Source organism: Cervus canadensis, chromosome 19, assembly GCF_019320065.1.
Source record: "Cervus canadensis isolate Bull #8, Minnesota chromosome 19, ASM1932006v1, whole genome shotgun sequence".
Lineage (NCBI taxonomy): Eukaryota > Metazoa > Chordata > Mammalia > Artiodactyla > Cervidae > Cervus > Cervus canadensis.
In genome coordinates this window covers 31932632-31953884 of record NC_057404.1, presented here as the reverse complement: position 1 = coordinate 31953884, position 21253 = coordinate 31932632, and the positions used below count along the sequence as shown (strand labels likewise).

Here is a 21253-nt window from a genome sequence, read left to right as displayed (position 1 = left end):
ACTCTAAAACCAACAAGAGAGCCTGAGAGCAAGGCTGAGAAAGGCCAGCAGCCTTCCTCCCCACTGGAACACTCCATTTTCCATCCTTAGTTCTCACACACTTGATCAACTTACTAAAAACAAAAAAGAGCAAGATGGCAAAATTACACTCAAAGAATAGCACACCTAAACTGTTTCTACTGGATTAAGCATTGGCAGTACATATTATATAAACAGCCTGAAAAGCTAGACTCTAAGCAAAGACAGAGAGACAGAAAGAAGACTGGATCTACTCCATTTCACTCTTCAGTTCAACCAGTGTTTTACACACACGCAGACACACTGCTTCCGCTTTCTCACTTTCCTGACTGCAGATCCATGTTTGCAAACATTCCTTATCTGAGAACACAGATCCTTAACCATAGAGTCTTCTGAGACACTTATAAAATGAGGCCTGAAGTCTCAACAAGATCCCTCTAGTCCCATTTCAGGCTTTTCTTCACCATCCTAGGAGGACAATTTTCCCCCCTTCAGCTAATTGTTTGTAGATAACATGTAATTAAAGGATACACAATTCTATGGAAATATTTTAACCCTTCCATGTAATTCTCTGAATTTATATAAGGAGAGTCTACTTGCAATATGAAACTACAAAAGCAATCATGCACAAGTAATTTAAACTATCATATTTTTATTTTACTTTGATAACCTAAGATATTATTAAAGATCACTGCATTTTAAAGTTGTTTTGATTGGAAATGGGTATCAAATAAATTAACAGCACCAGTCTCTTAATATTGGTCCCACTCCTTGATTAAAAATATGTATGGTCATATTATGAAATAAGAATGAAGATATACACTTTCTAAAAATCAGTAATATCATTTAGAAGAAATAATTCTGAACTGTCAAATAAGTATACACAGAAACTAAGAATCATAAGGCCCTTATGCAGAAATATTATTTTCTGAATGTAAATAGTTGAAAATTATTTTAAACGATTCACATATTAAATAGGAAATGACACTATGTGCACTGGATCTGAGGGAAAAGTTAAAAAAGAATGACCAGAAAAACACTGTTACCATTTTTAGATCAGAATAGAATTGATCACTATGGAGAATGGCTCTTTCTTCCTCCATTTGAGGCAGGAAGCAGGAGGGTATTGGGAAGCTGCTGTCTGGGATATAACACTTCATAATCATGCCAAAATAATTCTGAATTCAGTCCAATCTCAAGTTTCTTTCCTCTTTCTAGGTCTCCTGTGCTAGTGAACAACATGAGCCTCCACTAAGTCACTCAAGATAGTACTTGAGAATGATGTTAGATTTTCCTCTTTTACACCCACTTTTAAAGAATGACTGAGTTGATAAATTATTCTCCCCTCCATGCAAATTCTCCTCTCCATTCCCATCTGCAGTGGCTGGGCACAACCCTTCACCAAGAATCACCCAGAGTACTGCCAAAGTCTTCTCTGGTCTCCATCTAACACACTACCACTATAAACAGCTTATAACACAAAGCTAGGCATCTCTTAGCCTAAGATTTTGTTGTTGTTCTTGTTTTTTTACAGAATTACTGTAGACCTCATAGGGATCTTCCTAACTTCCAGACTCCTCTCTTGCCCTATCCTTCACTGTAACAATGTTTCTTCTAAATAGAATTGCTTACCATTTCCCTCTCTTGCCAGACTACAACTCCAGTTTTGGCCACAGCATGTTCCTGTTAGATACTGCTTTCTCATGACAAGGGTAAACAGATTTTGCTTTCCATGAGGGTCAATGTATAAGGTAGGATAACTTACAAAGACCACCTTTTTTTCCCCCACTCAAACTGAAAATAGTTGAGTCCCATTTATATATATTAATGTACACTATATATCCGTGTGCTTCACAGTTATTGATTTTTTTTTAAGTACAATATATTCAAACGTTTCCTTAAATGGTGGATAATGTAGCATCAGCTAGAATCCAACCAGGAATATACAATACAGATATTCAGTATTCAATTTATATTGATATACAGTCAATCCAACATAGTTTTTGCAAAGTTATCTAAAGTATTTAAGAAGTATAGCTGAAATCCATATTTTCTCTGTAAAAAAATCAGTGTAGACATGGCACTTTGAACTAAGCTAATCCCTGAGATCTTGGCTATCAGCAGCATTACGCCTAAAGGACATTCTTTTCCCAATAATAATATTTTTCATCCTGCTCCAAGACTGTCACTCAGAGTATTCTTCCTTGGTGGCCTGGAAGCTTCATTCCTCTTATAATCTCAGCAGCCAAGAGCAACTTCTAGCCTCAAAATCTGGGCAATATTTTGAGAAAATAAAATGCTTTCTTTTCAGCAAGTCTGTGCATATGAGCATTGAGGGGCTGATTTTCCGGTTTATGGATTATCTAAAACCCTTTGCTCCTTCCTTGCTTTTGGCCATTTTACTGCTCATTAGCATTGCCACTGAAGGATGGACAGGAAAAATAAAAGAAAGAATGAGAGCAGCTAGTTTTGCTATTTATTAACCATTTATCAACCACAACAAGAACTCTTGTGGAGAAAAACAGAAATATTGGAGAGTTAGTTTTCAAACTGTTATTTTCAATTTTCAATGTTTGTCCTATTCTCAGTGATATCCACAGAATTAAAAGCTAGCATAAATATGTTTTCCCAACAAAACTTTTTTGACTTGTAAAGTTAACTAGTTTTACTTTTTCTATTAGGAAATTGTCTTCTTTTATTTGCCATAGTATAAAATTGTCATTTTCACTGAGGAGGTTATTATACATTTAGAAGAAAATACCGATTAGTAATACAAGATAATAGTATACTAATAACTCTAAAAGAAAACAATAGATGTAATTTAATTTCTCCATACCCAAGAAACCAAGCTTAATAATATATGTGGCATTAAATTTATAAAGAATTTCATTCATTTTATTAATTACAAGATAGACAGTGAAAGTTGCTCAGTTGGGTCTGACTCTTTGCAACCCCATGGACTATACAGTCCATGGAATCCTCTAGGCCAGAATACTGGAGTGGGGAGCCTTTCCCTTCTCCAGGGGATTTTCCCAACCCCGGGACTGAACCCAGGTTGTCCGCATTATAGGCATATTCTTTACCAGCTGAGCCACAAGGGAAGGCCAATTACAAGATAACCAGATCTAAAAGCCATCTCCTCTTTTACTTGACCTAAAAGCATAACTACTGATATCCATAGAAGGAAAAAAAGGAAAAGAGGTAAAAATAACAGAGACTTTCCCTTAGCTCTGACTATGGCATTACTGCATTGACTTTGTAGCCTATGAGGTAAAAACAAGGTTAATAATTAGCCATTATGAAGCTGAGCAAAGAGATTTCTATTATAAATGAAGACTTTCTACAGGTAGGAATCTCCTTATCCCGTCCATATATTTTTTCTGAAATATATGTTTGCTTTATGGCAACTTAAGGGCAACATAATAGTGGTAGTTCATGGTGAATTATCACATATTCCAGTGAATTATCACATATTCCAGTGCCATAATAGACCACAGTCATCCAATGAGTCCTAAACTGCTCTACATTCAGTCTCCAAAATATAGTATTATCTCAGAAAGCACATGTACTTCAAAATTCTTAAAGGATGGGAAGCATGTCTTATGTGTGTGTATTAATGGCTTAGTCGTGTCCGACTCTTTGCAACCCTACAGTCTGTAGCCCGCGAGGTTCCTATGTTCATAGGATTCTCCAGGCAAGAATACTGGAATGGGCTGCCATTTCCCTCTCCAGGGGATCTTCCCAACCCAGGGATCAAACCCAGGTCTCCCACATTGCAGGCGGATTTTTTACCATCTGAGCCACCAGGGAAGCCCAGATCTTACATGAATACAAATTGGACTGTGTACACAATAGGTGTTCAGTAAGCACTGAATCAAAAAATTCACATGGTTTTCATGTAACCTTTAAAATATGTTATTTTCTGCAAATAGAATATGAGGATGTAGATCATGATTTCTCTGCTTGAAAATATTAATTATTAAAAAACGTACAAAACCCAACACGACTGCATCACCAGGAAACCAAAGAGTAATCCCTCTCAAGTCTAGGCATGAGTCACCTTCCACACTAATGACTTGTTAATTTTTTTTCTTTCACAATTTTTTAAAGTAGAAATTTATAATGGTTTTTATAAAGGGCATGCCTCCCTTGGGCTATGCTGAGAGTTGCTGGTATTTCTAAGCAAACTGACTAATTTTCTGTTACCACCTTCAAAGAAGTAGCGAAGAAGAAATCTGGGCTGAAGAGCAAGATAGTAATTGCCACAACACCACTAACATAATTGTATTGGTAGTCAGATTGCAGAAATTATAGAAGGAAGAATCAGTCTTTCAGATTGCAATTCACCATGAACTACATGCCACAGAACAATAGAACTCTCTTGTCCCAATTTAGTTCCAAAGGTATTACCTAGCCTACGGTTTGTAAGATAATAAGCCCATCTAAAATGTGCTCCTGATGGGGCCCGTCATTTTAATGATGTCAAGGTTAAGTATACTAAGCAGGTCACCAATTTTAGGGGCTCACTCCAACTTAAATTTGAATTTAAATTTGTTAAATATTTCTTTCAAATGATTATATTTCACCACCCGGGAAGGCAAGAACTAGCAATTTTAAAATATCTTTTGATGTTATATACTTCATTAATTATAATCCTCAGCTCCAGCCATAACACAGCTTGCCTTCTTTATCAGGCATTGCTGTGCCCAAACCACAGGACTCCTGTCCCCTCGCTGTTCACAGATTCTATGCTTATAGAGCAATAGATGGAACCCAGCAGAAACAAACATGTGATAGTCACGTTACATTGTTTCCATAAGACGAATGTTTCCATAGAGGAGATACCACTGTAAATGACAAAGAACACAGAAAAATAAAATGTATCTGTTATTGGCATTCTTACTTTAAAACAAATATTCTTATTTCAGCTGAAAAATCAATACATAACTTATGTGTATTAGTAGGAGACCAGTAAAAGAACTGAGATTCATTTTCAGAAGGCTTAATTCTGAGGTTAGAAAATGTGGAACATTTTCTTTCCTCATTTTCACCTATGACTACAGATCTGTCAGCTATGGTATAGCACAAATAGAAGTGAAAGTTCCATAAAAGGAAATATTTAAATATGTTACTGAAAATTAATATCACAAGAATTTATGTTATCTATTTAATTTCTATGTGGCAATATGTACTGCTTTATGAAAAAACTACACTCAATAATGGTTCCAAACTGATTTAAGTAAATTGAACGCATAGTAAAATTTACTTAAAGGAAACTTTTATTCAATTCAAATGTGTCTATTATAATGAGAGGCTTTTATGCTATCTTAATGTTATGTTAATGCCATTTATATAGGAATATGGTGTGTTCCTAAAATTAGCAAATACTAAAATACTAAATGTTGATTCTACTTGTAATGGTATATCAATACTCCATAAAATATAATACATTCATAATTTCAGGTAAAAAATTTTTTGTCTAAATTTGAGTGCTAACATGGGAAACTACATGAAGCAAAACTGCAGCACAACTAACTGATTCTGTTTCAGAGAGGACATATTAATATAAGTTTCTTTGTCTAATACCACTGGCATTGGCCCAGTATCACTTGACCAGAGATTACAAAACTAAACAAAAACCATAAACAACAATCAAAAACAAAAACAAATGCCATTTGAACATGTGTTATCTAAATTGAAGAATCCAACAGGACTGAATTAAAATGAACTTTTTATTTTGTATCCTCTTACTGAAAATTTTCTTATGATTTAAACTTTAAAAAAATTGCTAACTATCCCAACTCTGATCATTAAAAACAAAATCTTCCCTTTAGCTCATATTCCCACCACCACCATACCCTTTGCTCCCTTAAAGCAAAGCTCATAGAATTTCTCAGGTCCCATTAAGTCTTCGATTCCTTGCCAATCTGTATGTTGTCACTTCAGTGCACTGAAAGCAATTTTGTCAAAGTCACTTTTGTCCTCAACATTTCTAAACCCAGTAGTCAAGTCTCAGTTTTCATCCATAAAATTTGACAGTTTCTGGTTTTCTCCTTGAAATGCTTTCCTCACTTGGCTTACAGAACACACCCTACTCCTAGTTTTCTTCTTAACTCACAGGTCACATATCTTTCTCTTCTCCTAGATACTCACCCTGACCTCTACATTTTGGAACGGCCTTTGGAATATAATCTTGGACCTCTTCTTTTTGCATAATTATTCCTTAAGTGTGCTATCCTCTCCCATTGCTTTAAAGATCATGTCTGTAATGATGAATTTTAAATGTGCAGCTTGAATTCCTAACTCCCCCTGAAATTCCAGACTACTGTAATCAATTACCAACTTAAATTCTAAAATTAGATGTCTAATAGAAATATCAAATAGAATAAATGTAAATTTTGACTTTTATCTAAAAACTGACTCATTGCCCCATGTTTGCAATTTTAGTCACCTGCTTGCTTAGGTAAAGTACTTCGGAAACTTCATTATTGTCTCTGGATTTCTCCCAGCATAAGATTCATTGGAAAATCCTATTTCTTTTTTTTTTTTTTGGAAAATCCTATTTCTTTTATAAACTTCAAAATACATCCACAATCTTAAACTGCTCAACTAACTCAGCAACCAAATATTAGAATAGTCCAATTTAGTACTGTCAAACAGTAGTAAACAATAATTTTCCCGTGACTACTTCAATCAGTTCAACCAAGCTGATATACTTATCTTTCTAAAACACAAAGTATTACATATCATGTGTTTGATCTGAACTCTCCAGAGGGCATCCTATATACTCAGATCTAAATACCATACCATGACTTATAAGCTATGATAGGATCTTCCCAATTTGCCTCTTGGACCTTATTTCCTTCTACTTTCTGCTCTGCTCTCTACACATTTGTTTCACACTGACTTTTAAGATGTTCCTTAAATGAATTAAGCAGATTCCTTAGTGTCCTATCTCAGGGCCATTGCCTTTGCTATGCCCTCTAGCTGAAATCCTTTTTCATCAGATACCCACATGGCTAATTTCCTTTTTTGGAATCAAGTCTCTGCTCCAATAATCATCTCTTCAGGAGGTCTTACCAGACCACCCTACTCAAAATACAGTGCCATTCCTTCATTTTTCTTAAAAGCATTTATCACTACCTGATATTATAACATGTATTCCCTTATTTATCTGGTTGCTACCCCCATGAGAATGCAATTACTTAAATATAAGAGCATATTAGTTTACTTTTTGACATTTTAAATCCAGGACCTAAAAACAGTAGTTCACAGAAAACAGGTCCAGAATAAATGTCTGTTGGATGATATACTATTCTCCCAAAGAGCATACATATGGCATATTGATAATAATATATACCTTACCCTGTGGGTTCAGGGAACTAACTTAAAGAATTATAATGATTTTGATAATGAAGCAATCATCTTTTCAAGATTACTTGGGAAAAATCAAGTTTTCAGAGCAATAAAATAAAATTCAGAGCAATAAAATTATTATTTTTAAAATTACTTTGAATTATCCGGGGATGAAGAAAAATTTAACAATTGTTTTAATAAAATTAATAATATTTTTTCATGAATAAAAATATCTATTAATAAGGATCTTGATTACAGAGTGATTTAAAAATATTTAACACACACGGAGGCTTTTTGTGAGCTCCTTGTGCTTGCCTCTGGCTTCCTTCTATTCACTCAGAAAAGCTTTCAATGAGTCAACCCAGCCTCAGCTTTACACTGACAACCATTTCGTGAACAACAGTAGGGTAAAAGCAAGAATACCTGGGGCAAGAATCCAAAACGATGAAGAACACTGAAGAAACACGGACTATTTCTTTTATACACTACATGTTTGAGTGGCGCCAAATGCATTCTAATATTCCTGATGCACTTCGACTTGGTAAATTCTAAGGGCTCCTGTAGTCCCCGCTGGTTAGAATATGACTACTTGCTCCTCCAGTCATCCTGTAAGTACACTAGTATTGTGGGATACACCAGCACTGTGTGTAACATCTTAATACTAACCCCAGAGAAAACAAAGACAAAATGTAAAATGAGAAAACAAACCCAGCTCTCTCTTCTGATACTGAAGTTATCTAGAATATCTGATTAACAAATATACAATAATTTCTGTTCACACCAAAAATATCTTCATATTAAAAGTGAAAATGAAGTCACTCAGCCATGTCCAACTCTTTGCGACCCCATGGACTGTAGCCTACCAGGCTCCTCCATCCACAGGATTTCCCAGGCAAGAATACTGAAGTGGATTGCCATTTCCTTCTCCAGGGGACCTTCCCTGGAGGAAGGGAATGCAGGGTCTCCTGCATTGTTGGCAGACACTTTACCATCTGAGCCACCAAGGAAGACATCTTCATACTAAGGGGTCCTTAATTTGAAGGTTTAAGGTTCTGTGTTCCACGTATTTTATTTTTAATTCTAAAACTCTAAACTCTAAACCTAACTATTAAAACTGGCTGTTTGAACCACACTTGACCATATCTCTTCTGAAATATAGGAATTTGTCTTCATTTTAGGTCATGTAATTACAGAGCTTAAATGAACATTAATATAAAGCTTGTTTTAGGGTTAATAAAAACAAGGACTAAAGAAAATAAATAGCTTCCCAATATAGTTCAATAAGTTATTGGTAAAACTGGTACTTAACCCTAAACCCTCAAAATTCTAATCCAGAACATTTTTTACTCTTATATCCTCCTTCTCTTTTTCACATTTTCTAAAATTTCTGTCCACATCCAAATGCTAAAATTCACCAATTGAAATGACCTAACTCCACAGATGCCTTCTTAATAACCAACCTCAGAATTACTCTAGTTTTTTTTTTCCCCTTATCCTTCAGATATCCATCTGATCACTTTTTACTATGAATTTTAATAATACATTGTTCCAACTAGTTTATTAAATATTGGCACAGGGCAAGGTCTAACATAATATGATAAACTGTTCATTCATTTAACCCAGTATTCCATTCTCTAATTATGTGATTTTGCCAATGTTAAAACTAATATATCAGGTCAAAGTTGACCTTAGTTTCATTCTCCATTTGTCTTATAGTAGGATATGCCAGAAGGAAGATTTTGCCTCTTAAACAAGTTAAATAAACAGGAAAATTTCTACTTGATAATAGATATTGGTTTTATATTAGCACACAAACCTGATGGTGCTTGTAGTAGTGGTAGTTGTGGTGGTGGTGGTATGTGTGTGGAAGAAATTGATATAATACATGAAACTTAATATTTCCCATGCCAAAATTATCTGAAAACATACATGACCATTCACAAAATTCAATGGTTGACATTTGTAAATATATTTATATTTGTGCCCATTTCCTTTTTCACAGCTCTGTATGTGTTTCATGTTACAAATATCAATCAGTTTGGGACCCAAAATGTTCCATAGGTAAGCAATTACTAATGTCCATTTACAACAGCACTATTAAGTGTACTTACATACCATTTGGAATTTTAGTTTTTCCACAGATAGTATTAGTGTAAGAGTACATTTCTGCTGTATTTTAACTTTGTGAAAAATTTACACCACTAAATCCAGCAATCTAATCTAGAGAATATAGAATGTTGATATGTCCTAGAATTAAATTCTTACAAGAGTCAGGGATAGCATTTCTTTCTCTCATCTGAAAATAAAGACCACCTGTATCTTAGAGGATCACAATCCTAATTAAATGGCATCTTTTCCCTAAAATTAAAAAAGAAAAATAACTCATGTGATTTTCAGTAGGACTACAAAGGAACAGCTCAGAATGCAGTGACACCTAATGGCAAAATTATCTTTATAGGGCCACAAATGTAACTTGTAATAAACATTATATTTGTAGTCAAGCTAAGTATAGCTACTCACCAATATGCTATTGTCTGAAATATGAAAATTTAATAGCAGCGCCAAATACTTTACTTTTCAATACTAAACTATTGCATGCAAGTGAAGGAAAACAACCTTCTGCATTAAAATGTGGTTTTAAAATTACATATTTTTGAGATAAAATTGCAGTATGGTGAACTCAGCCTTAGCGATTAGAATTAAACATAATGCACCTTCTATTACTCTTAATAACCTCAACTGGTGGTTTCTATTGTTAGGTAAGTTGAAAGTTAATGATCTTGATTTTTATTCATATTTGAATTAAAATTTATAGGAGCTACTTATTGGATGTACATTTCACTTGGAGTAGAAAGCAAAGGTCCTCAGTGTAATGGCTTATTAATATTGTCACAGTTGATACTGTTGATTAATAACACTGTCTAACTTAATGCATATCTGAATTGCACTTCAAATAACTGTATTATTGATACAAAAAAGTATACATTACAAAGTATACTTCAATTTTACATCCAGAAGCTACTTCTTAATACTCTCTAGAAGTTTACAGTATAAGTTATCTATAACTTAGGGAGCAAACAACTATTGTAAATAATAAAAGGATAACTTAAATCACTGAAATATCTTATACAGTAGAGAGTTCTTGATGACTCCTGAAGGCTCTCACTAACCAACGCAAATCATGTGAAGAATTGAAAAAAACCAACTTGACAGAAGACACAGTACACTTCTGGAAATGCCACTACATTCTCTATTTGATAAAACTGTCCTCAGTGCAGCAGTAATGAAAATTAATGCTTGAAAGTTGCCATCAATTATATTTATAATGCTTATAATGTGGTGACACATTTTATTCACCCATCAGTTTTGTACTTTAAACTTTCTCATGATGAAAATATTCTGTGAATTGTCTTCGGATTCTCAAACATGTCAAAGTTGATGATTATGATCTCAGAGGACAAAGTATCATTTGCTTATGAGAAAAACATGCATAAGTGCTTTATTTATATTCCCTGTTGGCATGAGGTATTTTACCATGACCAATAATAATAAAAACATGCTAGTAGTTTTTGTAATATATGACTAAGTACACTGCTTGAGTGTTCCCTCGCAGAGATATATAACTGAGGACGGCTCATCTCAATCAGTTCTGAGGGCACAGGAAGAAGATAAAGAAAATGAGCATACATTAAACTATTAAAACATGAGATCCTCTGTACTAGATATGAAGCAAGACACAAACCCTGTGGTTGACTGGAAATGCCACCTAATCCCTGCTTAATTAAAGCAGTGCTCTAAACTCCTGTTGTGTTTTAGGGAGTAAAGAGTGTGGGACGACTGATGTATGAAGAAAATAGCAGTCAGCGTGGCTAATCTCAAAGACTTTGGAGCTTTCTAGCTACATAAATCAGAGCGACTTTTGAATAGCCTCATAAAACACAATATCATTGCCATTCCACTCACGACTTTTTGGTTTTCCTACAGAATGCAGATCATTAGGAAACTTCTAAGCAATCAAGTAATGTGAGTCTGATGAAATTACTCAATCAATGCACAAGCTCAAAGTAGAAGCATAATTCAAAATTGCACAGTTTTTATATGTCAAAAGACCTTTCCTTGTTGGGGGGCAAAGAAGATCACAACTGAGCTGATTTATTTCTAAACACTGTGCATGTATTGCATGTACATGTGTATTAAGCAAGAGTATTATAATTATCAATTTCCTTTAAAATATGATTTTACAGAAATTCAAAGTAATTACATTAGTTCATTTTGACTAATAAATACATTTTCATTTCAGTTATTAGAGTTTAACCATTATATCTCATCATTGCAGTGAACTAATGTGCTCAAAAAATATATGAATTTAAAATATACAATTGATTTTATTAAAAAATACCTGCATGAAATAAAAACAAAGAGGAAGAAGAGACAGTTTTCATACATACACTTTGGTTCAATACCAAAAAGATTCAATATTTAAAGAACCTATTAGAGCAGTGTCTTTTTATCTTTCCAGCTGGCCTGAACTACATATTGCAGCTACTTTCTACCTGAACACATCACATGAGGCTGTGAAAACCTTTCATTTCTGCATATCTCTTTATATCCATAGAGTTGAAATATTCACTTCCCCTCCAGTTTCATCACATTTATCCCTTTAGTCCTAGAGTATGTTGGCCATAAGCATATTTCTCACAATTAAATGAAGACTATCCCCCTAGAGATAATTATCTTTTCCTACTCAACCAAGTAAGTAAACTGATCCAAATACTATTAACTGGTACTTTAAAAATTTTGACATAGTTACTCAGTTTTTAATTTATTATAGTTTAGCTAGGATGGAGGTAGAAGAGAAAGGAGGTTTTAACCTCTGATGTGCACATAAATTACACTTGATCATTTTTTTTAATTTAGGAGGTAATATTTTTCAGTATGTTATAAAAGATATGAAGCATCTGAAACAACCATCAATTTGCTAGTTGCATGGCAATATTAGGTAGTCTATAAAGAAGGTAATTCTCTTGTGTAATGTACTAAATGAATTCAAGTCAAATTATCTGAGAAGTAACCATTTCTTTCAGCAGTTTCAATATATACATTAAATGCATACAATCAGCTTTCTAAAGAAATCTATTGTAACTTGGGGTGGCGGGTCAGGTTATAAATAAGTAAGCCATGTCATACTGACTGATAGAACTCAAAGGAAAAAATACAATAGTTGTGTTCTATTTTGAAACAAATGCCCAGATTGCATTGCAAGATAGTATTCATCTGATAGAGGACAGTAACAGCTGCAGGTGTGTGCAAGTAAAGTATTTATCGTGTAGACCACTGAATAAGCAATAAAGTAAGCATTTATCCACATCCTCGCTTCTGAGCAATGAGGAGCATAAGGCAGAAACTCCTAAACACAATGTGAATGTAAAGGTACTGTGATAATATAAATCTGTATTCCTGCTTCAGTCATTTACAACTGGATATAAATTAAATGTACATCATTTCTTTAACAGGAGGATACGTCATTTCTGAACTCTTATCAGACCATTACTAAACCACTCAATGAGGCCATAATTTCTCCCTGAAAAGTTCTGAACCCACAGGCACTGTTGCCCCCAGGCAAAATGTGATCTAGTAGGCAAGCTATCTAGTGATTAATTTACTAAATGACTACGTACAAGGTTTTCTGAACCCTGACCTTTCTACGCCTCGCACAGGGACCTATATGGTTCTATTGATATAAACGATAGAGAATGGCAGACATGTTTACAAAGACAGCCTCTGAGACCAAGAGAGGGAGCCCCCTGGAGCTGAGGCTGGCCTCCGTAGGTTCACACACCAAACAGAAATCCCTGGCTAGGGCAGACACAACCTCCACCTGCACCAGGTTCCCCTTCAGGACGTAAGTGTGTGTGTCTGTGTGTGTGTGCGCGCGCGTGTGTGTGTGTTGCTCGGGGGAGCGGCAGGGGGACGGAATGGGGAGATGCTGCGACCCATCTGTCGCCTCAATTTGCAGACCATCAAACCGTGTGGACAGATAAAAGTCTTGTGCCCAGAAAAATTCCCCAAGAGGGGCCTCTCCTCAGCGCGGTAAATGAACCTCGCTGGCCCGCGGACGCGAATTTCCGAAAAGGAAATCATCGCATTAACGTAGAGAAGGCTGCAAGAGCCGGTCTCCGTTCAGCTCTCACGGATTAGCAAGTGAGAAGAGTTGGAGCCTGAAGCCGCGAGCGCGGTGCATGATAATGACGCGCAGCCCCCGCCCGCCCCCGCGCCAGCGCCCGCCGCGGCCAGTCCCGGCCCGTCTGGTTGCCAATAGGTGGGGCCACAAGCATCTCCAAGCCGGTCGGCGTTCTTCCCGGAGTCAGGCCACCCCGAGCCCCAGCGCCTTTGCTCTCGGCCTGGCGCTGCAACTCGCGAGTTGACGGCGAGGCGAGGCAGCCCACGAGGGCAGCCCGCGCGCCTCTGCTCTCGCTTTTCCCCCGGCGCCGGAGGCCAGTCTCGTCGCCGCGCCAGGCCCAGGGAGCGCGAGGCCCGGGCAGCGAGGTGCGCGGCCCCCGGTCCTCGGCGACACGGCCGCCGGCCCCTCCCGTCACGGTGGCGGCGACTCGGCGCGAGTACCGCAAAGCCGAGAGGACAGCGAGAAGAGCAGGAGGCTGGGGGCGCCGCCAGCACCCCGTCACCGCCGCACGCGCTGCGGCGAACGCGGCCCGCTCACGTTGCAAAACCACCTGTTCGATCCGAAGGGAGCTCTCGCCCACCCCCACCGCCCACCCCCATCTCCCACCCCAGCTCTTTTCGCTTCGCAGATGACTCTCTGTTCCCCCCAAAGATATATGAATATATATATATTTTTTTTAATGGAGCAAATATACATCCGGGAAAGAATATGGAAGGTAGAGTCGATGAAACTTCCTTTCCTCACACATTCAGAAGCCCCCAGCGCTCCCCGGCACACACGCACGCTGAGGTAAATTGAGACCCCACGCATCCAGCCCACGCTCCAGGATTCACCGCGAAACAACAGCACAAGTCCAGGTTCAGCATCCACATCCTTCCAGAAAACGGCACAAGTGTGAGGGAAGGGTAGCGGGAAGGGGCAATGAACCGAAGCCACCGCCAACGAGCCACACAGAGGGCGGAGAGGGGGAAGCAAAGGGAAAACGTCTGGAAACCAAACGGTCAAAGTACCCACGGGCAGCGCCAGCCCTTTCTTACCGATGTGAATGATCGAATCCGCATTCGCCGAGTCCCAGGTTCGAGACCACCAGACGGACAAAACCAAGAGCAAGGGGAAAACTTCCATCTCCTCCTAGGCTGATTCTCTTTTAGGATGGATTTTCTTTCAGTGTTAAAAATAAATATATAAAAGTCCAAAGAGTTTGAGGTCACGATAGTTTAGCACAAGCTCTTTCTTTTTTTCTCCTTTTCCCCCCACTAAATTCCTATAACCAGACCAAAGCTTTTAATCGTCGCTGAGGAAGGCAGAGCGAGTGACAGAAAGAGCCCAGCCTGAGGAAACCTCCTTCGCGAAGCCGTGTCACTTGGAGGGGAATTTTGGCATCGCCAGAGTTGTTTGCAGTTTGGCTTTTTAAAAATGTAGCCAGCCTCGTTGTTCTCGGGCAGGGGGGAGAGGCTGGAGCTCAGACCATCCCCATCGCTGCGTCGGGGCCGCGGGTCTCCGGTCCCAGCTCCGCCGCAACTTCCAACAGACCACCCCCCGCCCCCCGCCTCACGCCGGATGTTCCCCTCCCCCTCCCCCCACCGAAAAAGCCCCCCTCCCCCCGCCCCAACGGCCCGCGGAGAATCGCCTGTCTTCGCTGCCAAAATAAAATCTAAGTGGCAAGATGAGGAGATTCCGAGCGGAACAGCCAGATTCCAGTAGGGAGGGGAAAAAGACCTCTCCGAGAGGGGTAGTAAAAGTGAACTTCAAGGTAATGCAGATAGTAATGCAGAGAAAAATTCCCTTTCTGCGCGAGGCGGGAGCGGAGTTCGGCGAGGCGGGCCCGCGGAACCGGTTCGCTGGGGCGCGGTGGCGGGGGAGTTGCGCCGGGTGCGAGCAGCGGGGCCGGGCCGGAGGAGGGAAGCCGCCGCGGGCTGCAGGATGCTTTTGGAGCGGTTCGCCTGGCGGGATGCAGGAAGCGAGCAAGGAGCGAGCCTGGCAGCTTCAGCACTAGACCCACGTTGCCTAGAAATGGATCACCTAGGAGAACGAGCGAGCCCGCGAGAGAGCGGTGCTGTCAGGCGGAGAGAGGGGAAAACCGAGAGAGGAAGAGCTTCTCTCTAATAACCACCTCCTCCCCCTATCTGCAATACAAGGGAGAAACAAAATAGTGCTCTCATTTCCCTTGGAATCTTCAACCGAGACTGAGAAAAAGGCAGGACTCTAAGAGAAAAGACGTTGAAGTCTTTTTTTTTTTTTTCCCCCTTAAGGAGGTTAAAGCCAACCTAAAAAAGCCACCCCACTTATTTAACCTTGTTATTGCGATTCTCCAACAGGTATCAGACTTTTTCTAGTCTTTGCCTGGAATTAGTCACATCGGTTAAAAACAAATTAGGGACACCTGGTCACTAAGGGAAAAGGAGACCTAGAAAGCTTTTAATGAGATTTCAATTATAAAGTTATATATACATATATATATAAAAGGAGAGGGCGTGCTAATTATCTTTCATACATTGATTTTTTTTTTCTGTCTCCAGTGTATTTTTTAGGCAGTCGGGATAGAAAAAGGATAAAGAAGATCTTGACATTTTAAAAATTTAATAATTACGTGAAACAGAAATGCATGCTTCAGTGAAACATTTGATAAGAACATTACCCACAGACCTTGTATATTAATGCAGAATGAGGAAGTTGGTTGCTTCTCCGTGGAAAGAGCTGAGAAAGTACTGAACGACAGCCTCCCAGTACCAGAATGAAAGGATTTTCTGCAAGCATTCTCCTTAAAATCCTGAGGATTGTGACTTCCTTTCTTCTAATGGTTAACTTATATCCAGTCTGGCCTCATTTCAGGCTGGAGATTTGTTAACGAAACCAAGTGAGTAGTTGAGGCCAGGTATAAACAGGCCTAATATTTCAATTATAATTGGAATCTTTGGGGAATGTTGCTACTTGGCATTTATGGATATCAAACTCCTCAACCTTTGAAGCCCTCCCTTGTCTCCAAATTTGGCAAATCTCTTCTTTTTGCACTCTCATTTGAGCACTTCTCTCTAGTCTGGTGTATTAGGCTATTATTTCGCCAAACATAATTGTATATCACCTCTGTGAAATGGTTTCTTTCATTCACATTGTGTATTTTTTCCCTGAACATTCTGGGAAATGTGCTACCTATTGTTACTTAGGTTAACAATTCTGTTGAAAGGCCCCCAACCACTCTCCTCAGCCACATCAAGGGCTTAGTTCAAATTATGCCCATGAAGTCATACCCAGTCCTTTAACATGGGAATCATATGGAATAAATGGGTTCTCTAGCAGCTCAGCTGTAAAGAATCTGCCTGTAATGCAGGAGAATTGGTTTCGATCTGTTTGTTGGGAAGATCCCCTGGAGAAGGACATGGCCACCCATTCCAGTATTCTTGCCTGGGAAATTCCATGGACATAGGAGGCAGCTGGGTTACAGTCCATGCGGTGATAAAACAGTCTGACCTGACTTAGAGACTAAACAACAAGAGCATATGGAATAAACTCATCCTCCTTTTTTTTCATAGCACACTCTACTTTTGTATTAAGAGTCGGGACAATTTCTGAGCTACACCATTGATGCTTTGAGCGTGAGGACCATAGCTTATTCATATTTTAGTCACTACATCATTCTACATAGAACCCCTTGGTTGACTTGAAATTCATCACTTCCTTCTGAATTTGGCATAAATCAGTGCTTCTAAGAAGCGACCACTGATTAATTCCTGTCAATTTTTATCATTCCTTTATTTTTTTCTATTAGTACACATTGATTCAATATTGATTTTATTGATGTTGATATCATTTTACTTTTTAAAGGGTTCAGTTTCAATTTCATGGATCATATTTTGTTGTTACAGATTATGAAGTCTTTGAAAAAATGGACATATTTCCCCATAGCTTTCTTCTATTATATTTTATTATTCACAAGGACATTTTAAAAAATTGATGAGTTACTATATGCCCAACCAAGAAAAAAAAATTGTGAAGTAACTATTAACATGGAAAAAACACTCTAATATCTTAGAATCAGAGAACCAGGAGGAACTTCAAAACATTAGCTGGCCCTGTCCTTGTTTAATAAATGTCATTGCTGGAGGTAGCTAAATACAGACAATTCATACTGTCTTCTCTATTGGAAATCTGTCTAGTGTATTAGGGAGAAAACATTTGCATCATTCCAAAATCTTCCATCCAAATAATTTCTGTGTCCAATGAGTTCTAATTAATAGATTTTGTGTGGAATATAAGTTTAAACACATTTTGATTTTTGTGTTAACTATATTTTCTATTTTAGAAAATTGCATATCATGATTTAATATTTAGTCAGCCTTTTAATCTGTAAATTAGATGTTAAGTTCTAGAGGGAAAAATTAACAAATTCCTTGGCTCCACTTTTATATAGGCTTTTGATGAAATCTATTTGTTAGTCTAGTAAAGGCAACTTAGCTGTAATTCATGCGTTATCACACAAGTAGTTTGCTGCACTGAAATTCAAAACTTCGACATTATAACATATTTTGGAGAAAAAACACATCTTTCATTTACTAAAGTTTTATAACCAATGATTAATTTTTGGAATAAAAATATAATTGAACTATGATTTATGAATTTATTGTTTCTATGTGAAGACTGTTACTTCAGTCATTAGTTGTGATGTGAACATCAATAATTTGAAGAAATGGTCGGTAATCTTAGCAACTTTAAAATGCAAAATATAATGATTTTTTATGGAAAAACATAATTTTGGAGGAATGTTAATTTACATTATTGAGGAGACATGAAATTACAATCTCCTTTAATTGTTACAATGTACTGTGTGTAAAGAAAGCAACTTAATGAAAATATGTGGAACATACAAATTTTTCATTTTCACTTTTAAAAAATACTAAAAATACCAGTGTCTTAACTTTAAAAATTAACTGCTCATAGGATGTTATAACATCAGTAAGTCAACTTACATTAGTCATTTTTAAAGAACTCTTCAATAATATTCAGTTACTCAAGAGATTTATTTTGTTTTAGCATAAAAATCTGTAAATGTATGAGAAGTGTACTTAAAAATTAGGAGAAAATTAACTTGAATACCATAGAAAAAAATGGAGTATAATGCATTTTGGTACTTCTTTCTAATTCACCATAATTGTATGATTAATATTATAAATACAGATAGGCACACAAAAGATGTCTAAGTATCATGTAACTTTAACATGAATATGAAAGAAAAAATCTATAAGAGCAGTAACTGACTATATATGCAAGCAATAATAACTTATGATTATAAAATTATAATTGACTTGTTCATTTGCAGAAGTGAAAAATTTTTGTTTGTTTGTTTTGAGAGGCTGAAAAGGCAACTTTTATACTATGTAGATCAAAGAAGTTAGGAGCTCAATGGGAACTTAAGGCCACTATTATTCAATGTCTGGTATTCTAGAAAATGATGAGAAACTTAGCCCCAGAAGTTTTACTGATAATTTGTTTAAGGACTTGAACTTAGAAAACACATTTTTTTACTTTTAAATATGCTTCAAGAAAATCATTCTTACACGTATTCCTGTATACCATAATAACATATTCACATTGGGTATACCATGTTCTTTTATTTTTAGGTCAGCCTTGTAAGACTCATCACTTTCTACTCTGTCAAACTGTTTTACCCATAACACTAGTGATTGGTGACCCTCTCTTCCTTCCTTCCTTCCTACCTTTCTTCCCTCTTTCCTTTTTTCCTTGCTTCCCTCCACATTAAGCTCTTAATTCCTTCCTCCCTTTCAAAGCTTTTCCTAAATCTATAAAGTTGCTTTACCAAAGCAATGTCATATTTTCTTCTAACTCAGTGTGATGCAAATTCCAACCAAATTTGCAACTAGATTATTTGATAATTTTTAAAATATAAGCACTTTACCAAACTCATCTATTATTAACGTTAAGTCAAAACTTTGAATTTCATAACTTTTCCACTGTCCATACATTAGCCCTGATGTTGAAATTTTAGTAACCAGAGTTCAGTTATATATATTGGTAGACCTCTTTTACTTTAAACCTTTTATCTGTTCTGTCTGGATGTTGATGTAGAATTTTAAGTGGAATATTAATATTAAATACCAAGCAGTTGGTGTATGGAGGTCAAATGATGACTTACAAGCCAACAAAGGTTCTTTACTGAGATTGGCCCCTTACTACATTATTTCCTGTCCCCACAAGATGGCAGCCATGCTTGTTGTAGATTTAATCAGCTTACTTTTTTGAAATGTCTCAATACTTAACAGTTTACCAGAGTATAATTAACTCATATTAATCAAATTACTATATTTAAGTAAACTTGATACTTTAAGTGACCTTTTTTTGGTAACTTGATTTTCTGAAGTTTTATTTCTTCTATAGCTTTCAAAAATAGTAAATATCTATTATCATGCTCTTATATCTGCTTTATTCATGCTTTCTGAAATTTTATCAGTTACTTCAGAATTAAACATCAATAGAATGATCTTTAATAATATGACAGTCAATCCTATAATAGGAATAATTAGAACACCGTGATATATTACAGCATTCAAATTTTTGCTGTAAATGTTAAAAAGTTTTAAAATGAAGTTTGTTTAGCTATATATTTTTTTCTACAGAAAAATTATTTTATACATCTTGAGTTAAGAAATTTCACTTGGCCATGGAAGATGGAAATTGTCTGTGAATTATATGATTGATCCTTCTGGTGTGGCATATCATTTGAAACAAATGTCTAACAAATAGGTCAAAAGCAAAAAGAAATACATGATTTCAACTATAGTAAATATCAATTATCTAACCCTTTAAAAATCATATTTTATTATTTTCGCATGTTTAACCATTTTAATTCTGAAATTAACTGTTTCTTTTGAAACTTATTTCTTGAGCACAGAAGCAGCTAATATACAAAGTATGTTTGTGCAATATGCTGCCGATAGAAAACTGTACATTTTAGCCTAAAATATATTTTATAGCAGATATCATGGGCAAAAATTTAAATAGAGAAACAAAAGTTTGGTCAATATTCAGTCATTTACACACACACATAGTGGCTTTACAGGAGTTTGCAAAGTAGTGTTTAAATTCTAAACATTTCATTTCACTTCTTAGTGCGTAGAGTACATAATCAGTATAGAATCAGATATAATAAATTCCTTAGTCCTTGTTGGTCCTGTAAATTGATGGTGAATCTAAACATTTAATTAATTATGAATAAATAAATTATCTCATAAGTGAAATGATAAAATAAAAAATTTTAAATACTATGGAGTATAATTCAGACAGCATGAGTATCTTGATTTATTGCAGAATAAACATATTACTGAGGTATCAAAGTAGTCTGTTAGTAAGATCATTTCACCTATTTACCAGTCCCATCATTTACAACACAAATAGTGGTTATCTCTTGGTATAAAAATAATGAAGGATATTTTGAAAGGGTTTTTGGGATATGACATAAAAAATTATCTCAGCAACAGAAGCCCAAACTTGAATCTGCCCAAATTTAACTTTAGTTATTCACAATATGGTGGTTACGACTAAAGAGAATGCAAGGGAGATAAAATTAAATTTTGTATTAAATATGATAGAATTCATCTAAAGTTTGCTAATATAAAATGAGTCATATTGTCAACACTTTTTTTTTTTTTTTTTACAATATGCTGCTTTATCACTTTGTAAGAAATT

The 21253-nt window shown here is 36.6% G+C and overlaps 1 protein-coding gene across 2 annotated transcripts in view; it reads right to left on the bottom strand.

The window, feature by feature from the left end:
• The window catches only part of GRID2 (glutamate ionotropic receptor delta type subunit 2), a 1570085-nt gene extending 1554446 nt beyond the window's left edge, over positions 1-15639 (bottom strand). Inside the window, exon 1 of one of the 2 annotated variants that reach the window (XM_043438630.1) lies at positions 14593-15639. In XM_043438630.1, the coding sequence (XP_043294565.1) occupies positions 14593-14680 (88 nt within the window). In that variant the 5' untranslated portion in view covers positions 14681-15639. The remainder of the gene's footprint in view (positions 1-14592) is intronic. The other variant, XM_043438631.1, reaches the window with a different exon arrangement.
• Between the last annotated feature and the right edge of the window lie 5614 nt (positions 15640-21253).